Source organism: Paramormyrops kingsleyae, chromosome 1 (genome assembly GCF_048594095.1).
Source record: "Paramormyrops kingsleyae isolate MSU_618 chromosome 1, PKINGS_0.4, whole genome shotgun sequence".
In the NCBI taxonomy this organism is placed as follows: domain Eukaryota; kingdom Metazoa; phylum Chordata; class Actinopteri; order Osteoglossiformes; family Mormyridae; genus Paramormyrops; species Paramormyrops kingsleyae.
Window position 1 is genome coordinate 20,683,981 of NC_132797.1, and position 20,383 is coordinate 20,704,363.

At 39.9% G+C, this 20,383-nt stretch overlaps 2 protein-coding genes across 13 annotated transcripts; both read right to left on the reverse strand.

Annotated features, from left to right (window-relative positions):
- Positions 1-1,210: 1,210 nt before the first annotated feature.
- mcur1 (mitochondrial calcium uniporter regulator 1) lies at positions 1,211-10,336 on the reverse strand. 12 transcript variants are annotated; one of them, XM_023807506.2, is made up of 10 exons: positions 9,925-10,334; positions 9,681-9,757; positions 6,722-6,826; positions 5,598-5,701; positions 5,020-5,121; positions 4,848-4,889; positions 4,667-4,738; positions 3,804-3,857; positions 2,618-2,732; positions 1,211-2,073 (listed from the first exon to the last, which is right to left on the reverse strand). In XM_023807506.2, exons 2-10 carry the CDS (start codon positions 9,736-9,738, stop codon positions 2,018-2,020), a joined length of 708 nt encoding a protein of 235 aa, XP_023663274.1. In that variant the 5' UTR covers positions 9,739-9,757; positions 9,925-10,334; the 3' UTR covers positions 1,211-2,017. The 12 variants fall into 12 exon arrangements, with proteins under 12 accessions (XP_023663274.1, XP_023663267.1, XP_023663275.1 ...); XM_023807499.2 differs by having other exon boundaries at positions 9,411-9,757; XM_023807507.2 differs by having other exon boundaries at positions 9,681-9,763.
- Positions 10,337-17,951: 7,615 nt separating this feature from the next.
- LOC111841600 (E3 ubiquitin-protein ligase RNF182-like) lies at positions 17,952-18,695 on the reverse strand. Its single transcript, XM_023807458.1, has one exon. The coding sequence runs from the start codon at positions 18,693-18,695 to the stop codon at positions 17,952-17,954; it is 744 nt and encodes a 247-aa protein (XP_023663226.1).
- Between the last annotated feature and the right edge of the window lie 1,688 nt (positions 18,696-20,383).

Below are 20,383 nucleotides of genomic sequence, written 5' to 3' on the forward strand. Positions count from 1 at the left end.
TCCCAATTACTCCAGGAATTGTTGACTCGGCTTTCTCCAAAAAATGTATTTTGCTTTGGATGAAAGTGCTAAATAAATAAAATGTAAAGTGTGCACCCAAGTTGTTCAGCACAACTGAGAGTGAGGCTGACACAGTCATACAGTTACCTTGCAGTATGCAGTGGCACTGGAGAAAACCGCACTCTGGCGTTCTTTGCGTTCTTCACGGGCTGGTAGAAGTGAGCCTCACCACTCAGTATAAATACATTTTCACAGATTTATGTCACCCAGCATATTTTTTATCAAAAATTCTGTTCTTATTTTGATTAATACTTTTATTAATAAAATATTATTTAAATGATAAATTATATAAACTATAGATCCAGACAGAAGTTTAGAGGGCCATGAATAACCCAAGTTAGATGTTTGGAAGCCAGACATATTAAAATGTAATCATATTAAAACTTCTTGCCTGGGTAATTACTGGACAGAATAAAGTAATAATAATTGATACTTTATTGATCCCCGGGGGGAAATTGTCTTTACGGCGACCTCAACTTGCTCTTTTCATTTTTTTTTTTTTTTTGAGTAAGCTGTCTGCAAAGGGCAGCCACCTGATGGGGCACGCAGGGAGCTGGGGGTTAAGCACCTTGCTCAAGGACCTGCAGACATGCTGAGGCTGGGTTTGAACCTTGTGATTAGAAGAACACAAGCTTAGCCCACTGAGCCACACACTGCCCCTAAAGATGCAGATTGAAACTGCCACCCACCAAGCTGGCCAAAACTGCTCATTGATTTCACATGTATATAAGTATGCTGACTGATTTAAATGGTGAACATTGCATACATCGTATTTCAAACTCATTGGTGTGTGTACGCCCTGAAATGGGTTGGCCCCCAGTTCTGGGTTCTTCCCTGCCTTGTGCCCATTGGTTGCAAGATAGGCTCCAGACCCCCACATCCCTGCACAGGACAACCGTTTATAGAAAATGGATGGATGGATATTTTAAACTCATTTCAAATTAATTTTTAAAAGGGGAAAAAAAGTTTTACACTGAATAACACAGGTATGAATAGTACATGTTGGAAAAATAAACCGACTATATAAAGTAATGTACAGCTAATTAAAGAATTTCATATATAATGTCTGCATTGTAATAGTGCAGTTGTCCATAATGCAGGTGACATCAAATCAGAATGAACAGATACAAAAATTCCAGGATGACAACAGTTGAGAAGTAACCAGTCAATTTTAAATCTTATATTTATTCCAAATTAAGGCTACTTGAAAATTTGCATAAATTAAATCTAAACTAAACCATATACAAAATATGAAATACGATTATAAATGTGATTATTTTGCATTGATTTCTAGCTAGCTATATGCTGCATTTCCTGTATAATGTGAGAAAACGCTACTATCATGGTATGTTTTGCTTGGCATGGTTTACATCTCACCAAGATCAAAGGCCACCAGTGTTTCTCCCACAAGCTTCTTAGTGGATTGTCAGCTGAGACAATGGATTGCCTTGACCTTGCTGACAGTCATCTCAAGTGAACGACATGCATTCTGCTGAATGTTCCACCCCATGTTGGCCAGGATGGGCCTTTAAAATTGAAGCCAGAAGAGTAATAGTCTGGGTGGTCAAAGTTAAAGAGAAAAGGTTGCATTTTTTATGGGGATACTTCAAATGGACTGCTTAAGGCACAATTACAAATTCTTGGAAAAACGTTACAAGGTAGCAAATGTTAAATAAAAATGATAAACAGCCTGTTATATATCAATCGGTAGACATGGCAATTATTCAATGAGTGGTCCATAATTTAAAATAAATAGATACATTTATTAGAAAAGCCCAAAATGGTTTGAACCTCGACCCAGTTAACCCCTTGTTTATGACGCTCATGTCAGATATGAAACCCCTAACTGTGGACGACCTCTCCCATTCAGCACTTTGTACCTGAGATAACTAAAAACTTAAGCGCTAACTACAGTAATGAGGAACCAGAAACATGAAGGCTGCAGTCTGCCTGACTGTCACATCCATATTCGGTAAAATCCCAGAACTACCGTGAGACACGTGAAAACCGATCCTGCAAGGAAAACAAACAGAAGCACTAATCACTAAAAAAAAATTTTTATTTTTAACTCCTGCTTCCTTAAATATAAATCTTTCAGAACTATTTCATTATCCTGGAATTATCTGGAGTTCACCAAGTTAGTTAGCCTGGCTAATTGAAGAGCAGATTCAAAACTCACTCAAGTTTCACGTTCTATTGTGACACGTGTTCCGAATAATAGTGTAAATCTTGAGCTACAACTGCAGGGTAATGGACCAGTCCAAGGGATGTTTTAGAGAAAATTTCTGTGGACTTGCGAGTTTTGAATATTTAATGAAAGTTCTTCGCCGAATTACATGACGACTATCACATGAGTGAGTTTTGGTAATTTGCTCTTCAAATATCGCAGGAGCAAAAGAGTCTCAAAACCAAATTACTAGAAATATTGATTACTAAAAAAGATTATTAGTTTTAGCTTAATTTAATATTTAAACCACAGCATTAAATATTCCAAACGCTTTAAACAGGATAACAAAATTATTCCATTGACAAACTGCAGTGATTGACAGATGTTTACCTGCAAGGTACTTTACAGTGTCGAGCTTGTGAGACTCCAACAAGGTTTTCAGTCCTGCCACTTCAGTGTCTATCTTCATGTTGGTCTGGGTTATCTGACGATCCTGCTCTGAATTCTAGGGGCAAGAACAGGATTCTTAATGAAGACTCCATAACAAACCTCCGTCAAAGGGAAACTTGGGCTATTTGCTTATTGCACCTAATATTTACTGTAGCAATCCAATCTATTTGCAGTTAAATGCATTCATCATCCAACCAGCTATCCCCTACTAGGTTTTAGGGTTTATTATAGTACAAGAACATAGAAATCATCAAAATAAACATGTAGTTTTGGACAGGACTTGAAAATCAATGGTCACAACATCATTTTAGAAGACATATATTTAAAAAGCAAGAAAACAGATTAACTGCAAATAAAATGACATACTGTACAAAAGAAATTTACTTTGAAAGCTGTTTATCTGGGCAGTAAGTGTGTATTTGCTCAGAAAAAAATAATACAATAAAAAGTATAAGAATGTCTTAAGCTCTCTCCTAAAAATTACTCATGTCCTGTTGGATGGCTAGATGAACACTGTTTCAGTTCCCAAACCTCTCCTCAGGGGCACCTCAGCCATTCCATGTTTTCATTAAATCTCACCACCAGCTAAGTTAGTTAACTTCCTGACTAGACACGGTATGCTAGTGTGTGAGATCAGCCAAAACACGGATATATTAGAAGGTTTCTGCAAATAATGGGGTGACTTTAGGAGAGGTTTCAAAATGGCTCAGCTGATACTCTGACAGACATAAAATTATGGTTTTATATCAATATACATTATTTTCAATGGCAGCCAAAGGCTTTTGCACAGTAGTGTACACTTAATTATCCACAAGAGGGAGACAATGAGTTGACTAGTCCTACATCATTTTTTTGTTATTCCAAGAACCTGTGATAAAATACAGGAGCGGATGTACATATGGATTGATGGAACTTTTGGAATCAAATCATGACTTAATATTTACAGGACGCACAAGGGGAACATGTCCCCATCAAAGCTGAGGGATTTATAACACGGCCAATTTGAAAGAAGGTGGAGGACAAAGGTGACAAAGGTTATGATAAACACAATCAATTTATCAGCAAGACCTCATGACCTCAAGAAGAGGTGGACAGCACGATGTATCTGCTGGTCATTCATACATACCATCTCCATCATTTGTGTTCGTGCTGCCAGCACTTTTCTTTCATTTTCTGTTCTCTGCAATCAAAGTTTACAGAATTAGAAACAATAAAACAATTGTGAAATCAATAAACAAAAAACCTTGATAATGACTCAAGTCTGTCCATTATTGCTATTCTTTATTGAAGTGGTTTGTCTGTGTGAAGCTTTTGTTCAGTATTGTGTATTTTTTAATTATGACATTGTACATTGCTACAATGTTCTCAGACTTTGATCAATTAGAATTTGTCCACTCCCCTAGTAAGATTCTCACCCACTGATTGATATATCTGCATTGATTAACACATCAGCTGCTACATAAAGAACATTTTAATCTCTAAGAAAATCATGCTATATATAGCCCATTCATCTGATTATTCTGAACAGGGTCATTATAAGAGGGGGGGGGGGGGGGGGGGGGGGGGGCGATGGAGCCTATCCCTGGAAGCACAGGGCATGTTATAGTGCATTCCGTCTTCATATTAATACCCCTGGTTTCGGAATGAGATGTCGGTCAAGCCGGCATCTGCATATCTACATGTACATGTGTTATTTAAATAATTTATACACAATTGTAATTCTCACAAAACAACAGCACTTTCTGGCTGGTTTGTTAAAATGTGGAAATATATAACCTCACACGTGCAAACAAATAATAATAACAGGCTTAGCCCACTGAGCCATACGCTGCCCCCTAAAGCGAAAGACCGCCATGTTTCCACTCAGTTTCGAACCGAGGACCTTTCGTGTGAGAGATGAATGTGATAACCACTACATATGGAAACAACAGAAAACTAGAAGCTATACAACATACCCACAGACACCAGCCCCCACACAATGGACTTTACCATTTCCTTCACTCTGCTTTTTTCCAGGTTCATCTCCAAAATAGTATCTGAACGCACTTTGTTCATCACATCCTAAAACAGAACACAAAGTTTCTTTGTTTATTTTGATTTAGTGATTTATGAATTTCAAACTTTTGCCAAAAGGACTAGTACATTACAGGATGAATAGTTTCATACTCACATTCAACTGCACTTTCAACTGAAGGACCTCAATCTTGACTTTCTATAATAAATATATATATATTTAACACGTAATATCCTATAGCAGAATGTCTTTCAGTGTTTACAGATCAGACATCTATAACGCCATTCCTCCAACTCCAATTCCTGCACATGCAATGCACTCGTCTCACCTCGTTCTCAGTCAGCAGGGTGGAGAACTCACTCCTCTCCAGTATTACCATGTCTTTCTTTACAGCGGCAATGTGGGACATCACTGTCTGAAGCATGATTTCCTACACCAGGCCAACAGAAAACCTGCATGCTCACATTCAGTAAATCAACCTGTGCATGACACCTCTTGGTTTCAAGCGTTTTATATATTTGATTAGTCGTGGTTATTTTCAGATAATAGTTACACAGCACTTAAAATTATTGTACCGTTTGCATAAAAATGTATGTGCTGTATGACCAACAAACCAAAAATTCATCGGAATCAGAACTTTATCTGCTAAGGACATTTACAAGTCCAAGGAATTTGTTTTATGGAGTTGGAACAAAAACGCATTATAGTAACTACAGTACAGTATACAATGCTCTATGTGCATCAGAATATACTTCATTATTGCATAATTTAATATACACAATACATTTCATACGGTAAATAGAACACAAACAAAGGAAGAATTGCCACATAAATCACGTCACTAAAGGGCCCGAGGTATGAAACACATGCAGACCTGTTTAACAGCAAGGAAACAGCCCAACATACCTGCTGAACTTTGGTCACCATGTCCTTATAGATGACGTCCATGTTGGAATTTGTGGTTCTCATTAAGGCGCTCACGACGACCTCTGCCTGCTGCGAGTTGAACCCTGAAAAAGTATCGGTATGATAAAAAAAAAAAAGCTGTCAAAGTCTTACTTTCTAAAATCAACACTTTGGATTGTGTTTCATTTACAAACTATTCTCCAGTAACTTATTACAGACCAGTGGGTTGTACTATAAAGCAAGCTTCACAATCCTGGAGTTAATGCGAATCGGTTTAACTAACACTGATTGTCACAACCAGTAGTAAATGGCACTACAATGGTGGTTATCAAATTGGTAAGTTGACTTGAGATTTCTTAATCAGAATCTGTGTGTGTTGACATTCAAGGGCTGGTTTTGGTGACAGCAACTTATGAAGCAAACTACGAGTCACCTACTGATTGCCAAAAAAAAAGGTTAATATTCAACTTTCTCTGCAAACTTCATTTTCAGCACCGCTGTCACATTTAGGGTGTACTCACACTGCCTTGTACCGCGCTTGAGCACGACTCAAACTTCCAGCAAACACTACACCTCTCCCATAAACCAAAGCGATCCCTTGGCCACAATGTTTGTCGCTACCCAACCTGTACAGCCTACCCAATCCGTTCCTTCCGGGCCCAGTTCATGTATAGTGTACATGGGCACACCATGTACCAGTCGCACCATTGACGTCATGTCTGTGTTTCGTGCTTGGGCGCGGATAGCAATCACACGAGATGCGTACCGTGCTCTAGTCCAACTGAATTTTGCCCAAGCAGGCCCAGGTACAGTATGGAGCGATCACACTAGTCCGGATCGCCTAGTGTGAATGCACCCTTAATCCGCCCCTGTACACAGGCCACATTAATTTGATGAAAGGGCAGGATTTATGTCTGTTTTAAACTGAAAGCCTGCACTTAAACCTGCTCGGAACAGGTTAGGCAGCTCATTTACCATGGCAAATACCCCATTTTAAAAGTGCGTTTGTAGTACCCAAAACTTGGAAGTCTCAAGAAACCACACTAAGCCATTAAATTCACTTCATAGTACACCCCTCAGAGGGATTACACATAAAATGTTGTAGAAGTCATTGTGTGGCTAACCATTGTTTTCCAGCAGACGAACCACAGCGTGGGTGTCAAAGAAGAACTTCCTGTTCTCCGACTTGGCCGTTTCAGACTGCAAGGTTCTGATTGAGGTACTCAATTCTGTAATGAAGAGGACAGGTAGACAAGGTCAGCTTCAGCACACTGCCAGGTTAAACATGAAGGACTGCTCATTGGCATCCCACACATGACACCCCCCCACCCCCCCCCAAGGAGCAGGAAGTGCTCATGGCCTGCTCTGATGACAGGCCACTACTGAAGATGCTCCAGTGTTCCTGGTTGATTTGAATAAGGACACAGTCAGCAAATGATAATGATGAAGGGGGAAGTCAGGGAGAAAATTAGGCTTTCATCTGACACCAAAGGTGATAAGGATGTTAATGAATTAGCATTTGTTGGGAAGCTGGTCAATATGCCAGGCCAGCATCCTGTCCTGCCTTATACCCGCCTCAGGCTCGTCACACCCCAGGAGGTCACCCTTTATACTCAGTCTTATGGTGAATGAAGGGGGGTGCAGAGTAGGCTGGGCGACATGGACCAAATACCATATCTCCATATTTTTAGGCAGAACGGACAAACATGGTATATAAATCAATGTTCTATAGAGACGCAACATTTCACTCCACTATGTCCACCAACAAACTCTTTTTCTCAGTTTATGAGGCTGCTCTCAGAGCATAGTGAACAAAAAAAAACTAAATCTAAAGAGCCGTTTGGCAATGTTTTAAAGTGAAACTGAACCAAGCGACAATGATTCCATGCTTTTCCCCCCGTCTAACTTCTGCCTGAAACCTTAACCTTTTAACCTTTATTTTAGCCATGTATTCTGGGATTCTGTACAACATCACGACTGAAGCTCTCGTGAAGTTAGCAACCAGGACAGAATACTATTGGTCTCCATTAAATATCTTTAACAAAGCCATAATTTTAACCACAAAAAAAGTATATCTACATAAACAGTATTGTGCTATCCTATATCCCATTTTGAAAATAAATTGATATACTGTAGAAATTTGGTATACTGCCCAGGCCAAATACAGACCTGTCCTTATCTAATTTTGAGCTGCCTCTTGTGTATATCTACACTGTTTCACATGAATTATTTCACTGAAACTGTGCTGCTGAGACTTCACAAGTGGGATTCTTACACCACTGGCGACACAGATCAGTCACAAACCTGTAATATCCAGGCCATAGGAAGCAGCTAGATTTTCTAGATGAGCTTGATTACTCAGTGAACTACAGTACTGGAGAAGCCTATGTATATCCATTTCCATAAGGAAATTGTTTATACTGATAAGCTGCAGTGTATGTTAAGATGCAGTGCCAGTTACACACTTTAAAGCTCTTTTATATCTTTATTTGCTAGTCCCTGGTTTCAGGAAGACTGGAAATCCTGCTTACTAGGATGTGTACAGTCTGCAGCTTTTAACTAGAGTGTTTTGTGAATTCACATTACATGGGTGACTGACAGAGATGCCAGACTAACAGTAACAATCTTTTTTCTTTGAGTTTTGTTTTTGGTTAATAGATCTATCGTGATGATATATGTAATACCACATATGTACACTCATATTGAGAAACACTGAAAACAAGACGTAATTATATTATAATTGCTCAAAAACAATTTTAAAAGTGATTATTGGCTAAGCATTTGAAATGGCTAAGCTGACACACTTTGACAGACATAATACTGCAGTTTTACACCAACATGAAAACGACAGCAGCATTTTCTTTGACTGCCTAAGACTTTTACACAGTACTGTATATTGGAATACCTGGGATTAGTCACAAGTAAGCCTACTTAAGATTTTCCCTGTGTATGTAGTGTGTGTGTGTGTGTGTGTGTGTGTGTGTGTGTGTGTGTGTGTGTGTACACAAACACATGTGATATTCTACAGTTCGAAAAGGTCACCGATATTTTCACTGTAAACAATGTGGTTTACACTACAATAATACCGACATACTTTATACATAACGTAACATTTAACATATATTTAACATTATTGACGCCTTATATTCACAGTAACAACTCGATTTATGTTTACTAAAATGACTTGGCGACTTATAAACAGTACGAAGAGATATTATTCGTAGAAGTGTGAACTGAAACAGCTGGAGTGTATATTTCATTGACAATCAAACCAAAATTATCTGAGGTGAAGTAGGCGGTCTAAGAAACTACACTTATCGATCAAGGACTGAAGGATGTTTGCATATTCATAGGCAATATTTCAAAAGCAGCAGTAAAACGCTGGTACGAACTGAAGAATAATCGCTTAAAGACCTGGGGTTATATTTTCAAACTTACTGCTACATAAAGCAAAACGGATTTCGTATAGTACACGAATTATCAGATAATATCCATAATAGCATATGCCTTCAAAGACTGTTCCACTGATGACCGACCCCAGATCAGTTTCGGTTTTCCATGGGAACCGGATCACCGGCGCAATTGCAGGTCCAGAAACAGGGCTTGGTGATGTACAATATACTGAAACCAGGAAGTGCATAAGAAACAGATACTCCCATTTTACCCAAGACTTAAACTTTGGACAGTACATAAATCAGACTCACTGCATTCATGTATTGGATGTGATGGCGTCACCATCTGGCTGCCTTTGATGGATTTTCGCAACCAGCTTTGTAACAGAGTCTATAAGATGCTTCAAAAGGCTTCTCCTACCTCGGGCAATTAAAACTGTGCGCTTCAGAAGCGACAGTGGGGCTCCGATCCCCGTGTAAAGCTCGTTTCTGCACCAGCGTCGCACACAGAAAGTTCCGTAGCCCAAGCCGGCGAGTGCTCCCGCTCTTCCCCGCCGTAAGTATGAGCCAGACGTAGGGGCAGGACCGGAGGGATCTGGCCGAGAAGCCCTGCGGCTGATGTGTCTGCCAAGGTCTTCGGGCTGCGGAGAGTCAGCGGCCGCGGTGACACAGCGTTTCGGGCACGACGTACCGCGAAGTGCGGCGGGGAGACCCTGACGCGTCCCGAGCCTCACGGCGATCATGTCCATCTCCTCAAAGGCGGGCCATCTGGAGCTCAGGGTGAAACGCAGTCACATAAATATTAAGAGAAAAAGTGAGACGCATTCACTTAAATAAGTGTTAAAAAAAAGCAGGATCTGTCTATGGAACCTTGATTAAATGATTCACAGACACGGAGCCCTCTGGTCGCCGGGGTAAGGAGCTGCACCCTTTACCTCACTGTTCGGCTTCCTCCGGACGTCAGCGTGGTACCTCCTGCAGGGGGCGTACCTCATGCATGACCATTATTTCTTTACTTTCGTTTTACGCCTACAGGGGGCGTACCTTATGCATGACCATCATTTCTTTACTTTCGCTTTAGGCCTACAGGGGGCGTACCTCACGCATAACCACCGTTTTTCGTTTCTCTCGTTCGTCTCCATACTTGTTCTGCCAAGCGACAAAAGCGAAATGTATGATAATAACATAAAAAATAGTTCTGCAAAGCATTAGAACTCTGCACAGAGTTTCTCAATGGAAAAAATAACTAATTTAGTTTATAATCTATGGTGTCCGCCTGTATCGGGAACTGCAGGTTCGACACGCGTTTACAGATACAAGTGACCTTGTTGACAGATACAAAGACGATCGGAGACCCCATTTGACCTAAAGAGGAAAATGGAACTCAGCGTCCACGCCACATTTGGTGCACTATGGGAAATGTAGTGGCTTTGCGCTAGTGAATTATGCGGTCTTGATGTCTGTGTAGTTTAATCCAACAATTAAAATGTAAATAAAAAGCTTTTGGCTTACTTATTGCTTTTCCTGTTATTACAGGGTGCACGTGACCTCAAAATAGCAATAACAATGCCCTTGAAATAGAATAAGAATAGGATAAGGAATAAATAAAAGCAGGAAGAAAGGCTGCAGTGACTCTTCACACACCTCTGTGATTTAAGCCCAAAAAGCACTCCCTAAAACGTACGGCCGAATTATAATGGATAATGGTTAGTCACAAAGTAAAAGGCAGACCATCAAGCAGATCATGGTTAACCACAAGTGATCAGTAATAAATCCCCCAATTATAAATGATTATTCTTCAAATTAATTATATAAAATTAATGATTCCTTTTGTGCTTCTAGGAATACTACCCACTACAGAAACAGAAAGAGAAAACAAAACAAAATGTGAAATGTATTTCTTGATATAAAATCAAAAGATCATATGAGGAACATATAGCAACAATGCTTTTAAAGCATAATACAAATAGATTTTTTTTAAATGTTACCTGTGGTTTATTGATTAAATAATATTTTAAATGTCATACTTTTCCTTATACATATTATCAAGTAAATGTCCGTGGTATGTCTGGAACCTAAAATCAGTTAATGGTTGCATTTTTCTTTCTTCAGTCCACATTGAAAGATTCATATCTTGCTACAGAAGCACGTAAATACAGAAATAAAACAAACTTCTTCTCCTGTGTGTTCTCTTTTATTTCCTCTTGGGTTCAGTGGGTGTCACTGAGAGCCTTCTGGCAAGTTTCCATGTGATGGTTTGCTTATTAGATTAGATGTGTCTGTTTATAGCCATTTAAGTTATTTATTTAACTATTTTGAGCATGGGCAGCATGATGGCTTAATGCTTACAACTGTAACCTCATACCTTAATGGTACATTGGTAACAGTATCGATATAGCGTCACAATTATTTTTTTATCCATCTTTGAGATGCCTATTCACTTTAAAGCAGTGCTTTAAGTGGTGAAAAACATGTGCTGGTACTCCCCTTGTTATTCAGTACCGGGTGTCAGTTCTCCCCTTGTTATTCAGCACGAGGTGCAGGTACTCCCCTTGTTATTCAGCACCGGGTGTCAGTTCTCCCCTTGTTATTCAGCACGAGGTGCAGGTACTCCCCTTGTTATTCAGCACCGGGTGTCAGTTCTCCCCTTGTTATTCAGCACGAGGTGCAGGTACTCCCCTTGTTATTCAGCACCGGGTGTCAATTCTCCCCTTGTTATTCAGCACCGGGTGTCTGTACTCCCCTTGTTATTCAGTACCGGATGTCGGTTCTCCCCTTGTTATTCAGCACAAGGTGCCGGTACTGCCCTTGTTATTCAGCACCAGGTGTCGGTACTCCCCTTGTTATCCAGTAGCAGGTGACAGTACTCCCTTTGTTATTCATGTCAACAGATACGACAGGTGCTGGTACTCTGAAAAGAAAAACAAAGAGGTGCTGGTACTGTGTACTGGTGAGTACCAGCACAGTTCAAGCACATACTGAAAACAAATGGAAGGTACTGAAGCCCATCCCAGCCAGCAAAGGGTATGAGGAAACCTGGCACTGGTGCCAGTCCATTCAGAAATGAGACTAAATCACATGTGTTTGAGCCACAGGAGGAAGCCAATGTAATGGAGGAAATATATAATCTGTGGCAGATAAGGTTCAAACCCACAACCCAGATGAGGTGGAAAATTCAGGTCCCAAATTGGTACCACCAACACGATGAGTACAAGCCATATAATCAAATCCAGAGTTGGATAGTTCAGGTCCAGAAAGTACGAATCCTGACCAAGGTTTTGGTTCAACCAACCAGTTGAGCACTGTGACTGTGACTCAACTGGATGGTTGAAACAAAACCTTGGTCTGGATTTGTACTTTCTGGACCTGCTTCCAAAAACCAATACAGCTCAAATGAGTTGATGTCTATGTCCATCATCACTTTTAAGGGAAGTATTGATCTATGGTGCCGCGTAAGTCAGGCGAAGCTGAAAGAATATGTATATTTACATAAAACCCAAGTTCCTTTTCAACTGGGTTGAAGCATGATGAGTTGATGTCTTATTTTTAGCTTTACAATTTCACTAAAACAAACGAATAACCTCATACACACTCATAAATTCTCAAGAAATAAATTTATTAATTATGATATCATTTAAGGATACAGATACAGTATTTGGGACCATATCAGCATCTACTGGAAAAAACCTGAAATGGCACCAAATGTAATGGAAGGATTTAACTGAGCTGTACCTCACAGTCTTAAATATATTTTTCCCGGAAGCTAGATTGACAGCTAAGCTATCTAGGCCTGCCCTCCACATAATTTTGAAAAATTAAAGAAAATCCTGGAGTGTAAGAAATTCTCTTCTGTCCTACAAAGCCTAGACGGGCATCAACAGAACAAAAGAAGGCTTAGAGGATAGAACTGGCAGCAGCATTATAAAAGTAAATGAAATAAATTATAGAACAGTCAGTCAGTACCTGGCACTGGAGTGTAATAGGAAGTTGCAGAGTGCTTTCACTTCCTTGACAGTTTTTGGTTCCTGAGGTGTAGTAATTGCTGAATGTCAATGTAAACATGATTGTAATTTTCTGGGTGCAGAATTTTTTTTTTTTCTGTGGTATTTCTCGTCTTTCTTTCTTTAGAAGATCTATAGTTTTACTGAAACACTAGGCACAATTTCACATGCAGCATTCAAAGTGTGATGGTTGTTTTTTGTGTCCATTTGAACCCATATTCTCTGCTGACCTCAACATAGCATGTTGTCTGTACAGAAGAATACATTAGACTGATTGGAAATGGCTATAAATGCATAATATATCATGGGGAAAGGAAACATGATGATTTTTTTTTTTTTTTTCTGAAGACCATTTTTCTGTTTTCGGGGATACGGGCATGGAGGATTCACACAAAAATATGAACATTACTAGCTGGGATTGAACACCGATTTGTCACTTGTCTTGTTAAGCAAGGTCTGAGCAGATACCACATAGCTAGCAGAGGGCATCCTATATATACAGAACTATGCAGAAGTCTGAGGCTGTCAAAAGAAACGTTTAAAGCTGTTTGGCTGGGTAGTAAGAACAAAAACGCCATTTAAGCATTAGAACATATGCAAATTAGGAATAGCACAATAAAAACTAGTAAGGCTTTCTTCTGTTCTCCAAAATGTTCCTGATGTCTTGCTGGATAGCGAGATGATCACTGCTTCAGGTTCCAAACCTCTCCTCAGGGGCACCTCAGCCATTCCATGTATTTGGTAAATTTCACCACCAGCTCACTCAATTAATTTAATTAGTTAAAAAAGTCAATGAGATATTGATTAGCTATAATCAGTGCTAGTGGCCAAGTCAAAAAATACATGGATGTATTGGATGGTTGCTACAAATGCTGGAGTGACATTAGGAGAGGTTTTCAAATGGCTAAGCTGACACACTTTGACAGGCATACTATCATAGTTTTACAGCAACATAAAGATCATTTAAACATCATTTTCTTTTGGCTGCCTAAGACTTCCGCACAGTACTGTATATCATAATGGTAACACAGGAAGGTAAAGGTAATTCCATGACTACTTAACATTTCACTTATGTGAAATAATAATTTAAAACCTGACTGCGTATAATATCATTAAAAGAAGTGTGGACCAATCATGGAAAAACCTGCTGAGTTTTATTCTAAAACCAAGGTCAGGGTAATGGCAGATTTCTGGGATAAAACTGCAGTGATACTTATTTGTAGGGCTAGGGCAGTGATTATCAGTCACTATCAAACAGTACTGTAAACAAACAAACAAACAGTTTGAAATAAAACCCCAAATCAGGATGCTGCTGAAAAGTGCTGAATGATGTCCACCAGGGGGCATCCATCTGGCCCATGTGATACTTGGAGTTACATAACCTTACTGTGTATATGATATTTTCAAGACTGCACTGCAATGTGATTTGCTATTAAAACTATATTCTAAATTATACTGAGTGTCACACCCCGATCGTCCGCTCCTCTCATGTGCCACGCCCCCTCATTAACCCCATGTGGATTCCCCGTGTTTACATGGGGTTAACGAGGGGGCGTGGCACACGAGAGGAGCGGACGATCGGGGTGTGACACCGACGGCACAAACTTAAGCATATTATCCATATATACCACATGATATAGAAATAAAAAATTCAAAATGTATACATTAATCACCAGAAAGCTCAACTCATATTTGAATCTGTATCTTTTGGTTCCTAAATCTCATATTATTGTCAGTTTCTGCTTTTCCAGATCAATCTTTGTAAGTCTGTGCATCAGAAAAAGGGACATGGAAGCCCATTGTAAAATTAATGGAGTGAAGACTTGTGATATTTCCTTGTATAATACTGATTTTGCGTTCAGTATCTTGCTGTTTTGGTAGTGTATAACCGATTGCTTTTAGACATATTTGTATTTAGGAATGCTAAACGTTGTACTACAATACAATATTTAATGTGAGATCAAATTACAAAAATGTCTACAGTATTGACACTAAACGTAAATAGTACGTGAAATCCTAAAGGTTTCCAGGTAAAAGTCAGTCCCTGACCAGGTTCTTCTATAGGACCTTACTTATCTGGCATGGTCTCAGCTGTTTTAAACATTCATGGCTCTACACAGTGTAACCTGAAACAGACTTCTCTGCTTACTATTTCATTTACTAATTGTTATTCCACACTTTTACCAAGCATTAGCTTCCTGGAATGGGAAAGTAAATATCTCAGGAGCGTGTCAAATCAAAACTTGCTGTTCTACGAATAAAATTCATGGCATAAAATTGCCACTGTAAATATCTGCCTCATAGATGTGTGGCTGATTAGCGAGCCATTCCGTAGAATGATACATTTTATTTTCTTCTGGTACAATTTTAGAACAGCAAATGATCGATTCATCACAAATAATTTCAAAGAATGCCCTATTTCCCATGACACATTTATACAAAGTGTGCCAAGAGCATTGTTTAAGGTATTGAAAGCATACATTATTGAACGTGTATGTTATTGAAGTGTATAGACAGTCTTATATTTCTAATGAAACCTCACAAGAGACACATTTTTCTCTTATTTGATTTTCTCTGCTTTTTAACTGTGTCCAGTGCTGTTTTATACTCAGTTGCCAGCTGCCTGAAATCAAAATCCATCTGGCACCTGCTCCTCTAGTTCTCATCCCTGCTGCTCCCACACAAATCACTTGTGCTGTCCTACGTGCTGCAGGAGATGGATGTGCGGCCAGGGGTTCGAAAAGCAGCCACCTGCAGCAGCTGGAGGAAGGACTCCCCAGCAGATTTTATACACCACCTCAATTCTGCGACACTATAGATTATTTTATAATTATGAAAGTGGGTCCCAACAAGATAAGTCGCACAAACAAGAACTGAGCATAAATATTTCTACAATGTCTCTATTGTAGTTATTCTGTGGATTAATTAGTATCCAGGAAATACTAACATGTTTTAGTATTTAGTGCTTTATAGTCATCAGTTGTCCCTGATTTCTCATTAGTGAAATGGACAAAACCCTAATCCCAACCCTAACCCCCACCCAGCTCTAACCTTAACCATAAGTAACCAAACAAAAAACAAGACTTTTGGCATTTTTAGTTTTTTGATTGCAGTGAAGGACTTTTATAAAATTGAATCTCCCCTTGTGGGGGCTGAAAAAAATGGTCCCCACAATGTCAAAATAATAGGTTTTAATCACATTATGGGGACATTCGGTCCCCACGATGTAATGTATACCTGGACCACACACACACACACACACACACACACACACACAAGGTAGCTATATCCATATTTAATGTGTTATTATTATTTTCCTATAAATATAGCATTAACATAATTATATATATATATATATATATATATATATATATACTTATGTTTAATATGAAATGTTTATTCATTTATATTTTTTTGTCCATTGATAGATTAGACATTGGCCCAGCGTAATAAAATACACAGTAACACACAGTCACAAATAGACATAACAGTTCAGCAGTATATTTTGTGTTATAAGTAGTTATAGCATCGAACATATACACCAATCAGCCATAACTTTAAAACTACCTGCCTAATACTATGTAGGTCCCCCTCGTGCCGCCAAAACAGCTCTGACCCACTGAGGCATGGACTCCTCAAGACCTCAGAAGGTGTCCTGTGGTTTCTGGCACCAAGTCGTTAGCAGCAGATCCTTTAAGTCCTGGAAGTTGTGAGGTGGGGGCGGCATGGATGGGACTTATTGTCCAGCACATCCCACAGATGCTCCATCGGACTGAGATCTGGGGAATTTGGAGACCAAGTCAACACTTTGAACTCTTTTTCGTGTCCCTCAATCCATTCTAGAACAGTTTTTTCAGTGTGGCAGGGAGCATTAACCTGTTTAAAAACACCACTGCCACTGGGGAATATACTGGGGTATGCTTGGTCTGCAAGGTAGGTGGTACGTGTCAAAATAGCACCCACATGAATGCCTGGAGCCAAGGTTTCCCAGCAAAACATTGTCCAGAGCATCAGACAGCCTCCGTCAGCTTGCCTTCTTCCCATAGTGGATCCTGGTGCCATCGCTTCCATTATTCCAAGGTCCAGTTCTGACCCTTACATGGCCAGTATAGGTGTATTGCATTGTAGGCGCTTTTGGCGGTGGACAGGGGTCAGCATGGGCCCTCTGACCGGTCTGCAGCTATGCAGCTCCATATACAGCAAGCTGTGATGCACTGTGTGTTCTGGCACCTTTCTATCATAAACAGCATTAACTTTTTCAGCAATTTGTGCTACAGTGGCTCTCCTGTGGGATCAGACCAAATGGTATATACATATATTCAGCATTTCATTATGAATGTATGACAGGACATTTTTTCCCGTGGTTTGGGAAATTTATTTATACAAAAGGGGGAAGTAAAATTACGAGGTCTTTAAATATTTTGGCAATTTTTTTCTTAATCGAAGCGCAAAAAATAAAATTTCTAATGGGTTTTAATATAATCATAAATCTTTTATTTTGTATGGTCATCTTGAACTGGGAATTATGTTTTATATATTTTTCTATCCAAAGCAAGCTACTAATGGGAAGGCAAAGTCAACCTGATCTTGCAGCAGTTCTGGGTTAAGGGACTTTCACTGGGGCCCTATGGTCAAACGTCAGCTTGGGGGTTTGAACCAGCAACTTTCAGATCAAAGGGACAGCCTCCCTATCTTTACAGGGGGGTTCTAACTCCCGCAATAATCAAAACCGGCTGATACAAAGCCCCCAATAATAATGTCTCCCTCTAAATGGGTGGAGACCTCAAGCCCCCAGTGTTCAAACCAAAGCAACGCCCTTGGTGATTATCCTCCACTGGTCACCAAGTCCATAATTCCAAATATGATAATCATGATGTTATTATCAACTCCAACATGATACAATGACCACAGTCAGTAGTTTCTCATTGTCACGCTGTCATGCACATATTTATTGTATGGTGTTAGGATGATATGCAGTCCCAGAACCTCTGACACAAGTCCTGGCACAGACCATAAACCATGAAGATCACCAGGCTTGTAGGCACTAAGCTGACCAAAAGGATCCCCAGCATTGTCTCCTGCATTATGAGCAGGTAGACACCTAGAGGAAGGGAGCTGATGTAGAACAGGCCAAACAGCCAGACCAGTGCCTTGGCTGAGGTTTGGCAGATGATGGAAGCCCAGTCTAACGTGGACCTGCGTTGGTAGACAGTGGTTGTAGACTCGGGACTGGGAGAGCTATAGTCTGGGTTAGGGGTTAGTGGATTGCGATGGGGACTTGCTGGCTCTTGGGTAGTCTCCATCATAGTGATGACCAGGCAGTTGGAGGAGCTGTGCGAAATGGGAGTGTTAACCTGTGAGCCGAGGTGCCTGGGGCTGAGGAGGAGCTCAGCAGTGGAGTTCTGGCTGAGGTTCCGTCTATCGCGTCTCAGAATGGTCAGGGCTGCCACCAGGTTGCTGTCATCTGGGATGCCTCTCACAGCTTCCTCCGGCAAGGTGGTGGGGTAGCGGCAGAAGGGGCAGGTGATGGACCGTCCCTCTGCCATATCAAGTATCTTAGTCAAGCATTTGGTGCACAGTCGGTGACAGCAGTCCAGCACCTTAGGCCGTCGGCTTCCCAGGGTGTAGACGCAAAAGCAGATCTTGCACTCCAGTTCTTCCATGCCGAAGCCGTCTGTGACATCCTCCAACATCTGCCCCATCATTTCAAGTAGCCACAGTTTGGGTTCAGTTAGACAAGATACCAGAACGGTTATGGAGAGCTTGAGCTGAAACTATCGTCTGGCATCTCCATCTCCCTTAGTGTGGTGGTAGAACATCATCTTGCTCTCCATTGCCACCATGTAAAATCCATCCTGTTGAACGAAAAGGAGAAATATGTTTCTCAAAAATCTGAATTGACTCTACTGGGATGTTGAAGTCTCTATGAGAGGAGGATCATAAATACGTTCGAGGCACGCTAACAGAGAGAAATCTCGCAGACTGTGAAAGTCTTACTTGAAAATGAAAGTAATAATCATTAATGCAACATCAAACACTGTCTGGCGTTTAACTATATTATTACAACTATATTACAATGATTGAACTATTGATAATGTACAACACTGCAAATTTGACATGTTCTAAGTTCTAACCATATATCTAGAACTTGTACAATGCAGAACCTGTTAACCTCCACTATCGTGTTGTGGATCTATGGTAGGACTGTAGAGATGCATTGATGCATTGTGATAAAAGGATTACTAAGGTTGTGATTGAACTGCATCAATGCACGATTTTTTTTGGGAGGGGGGGGGGATTACTGCTACTTCAGGGTTGTGTGCTTTTGTGCTCGCATGCAGGAAGATATGCAAAGTAGCAGAACGCTACAGTACGCAAATTTCCAAAAAAAAATACAGGGGAAGCCTCATTAATATTCAAAAAGGAAGCACTACTTGATGATTTTTGCACTAAGACTCTTTTGATAAACTCGCCCCTGTTTTGTAGTGCAGAGCCCTTCCTCTGTTGGTTAAGATAATCTTTGCGGTATGATGCTTTTGGGAACTGGCCCTCTTTTGTAGCACAAAAAAGTCATTATTTTTGCTAGCTACAGCAGCAATGATAACTCAGTGGTAGCAAACTAGCTAGCTAATAAAAAATTAATGTTAGCCTTAAAGATGGACAATATATTGGTTAATATATCGGTATTGGCTGAAATTCATTGAAAATCAAGATACTGGCATCTGTTCAATCATGGACGTTTATTTTTCATCAATATTAAAACATTATCAGAATTCAAAGTTAGCAGAACCCGAATTAAAGACACAACTGCTAAAATAATTGTGATGACTGCATTGGATGATCATCCATTTTCTGTAATGGATGACGGAGGATTTCATTGGTTCATTCACCACTTACAAGAGGTTTATAATTAATTTTGAAATCTAGCCCATAGATCGATCATTTTCCACAGAATAAAAAAGATGTAACGTCATTCCACTACTCCAGCTCAACAAGTTTCACCGCCGGCAAATTTCCACATCCGAGCATTACTACAGGTAGTTAGCCTAGGTGAAAGCAGCCAATCAAAGCAGTGCAAAAAAAAAGGTTCGAATTTAGGTTTGGTTATCAAAATAATCAAATAATTGATTAACTGAATTATTGAATGATCATTATCAAATCGAATTACCTTGGGGCCAGTGATTTACACCCCAACTCTACAATTGTTAAGCCACAGGCAATCCAGCACCCAAGAGTACACTTCATCTCATTTATAAAATTTTATAGCCGAAGGTATGATACAATTTCATTAAATTAACTAATCTCCGAAGGCCTGGCTTTTTATGATCAGTAATTTTACAGATAAAAATATTTTCTACACAGACGTTATCTCATATAATGTGCAGCAACGTTT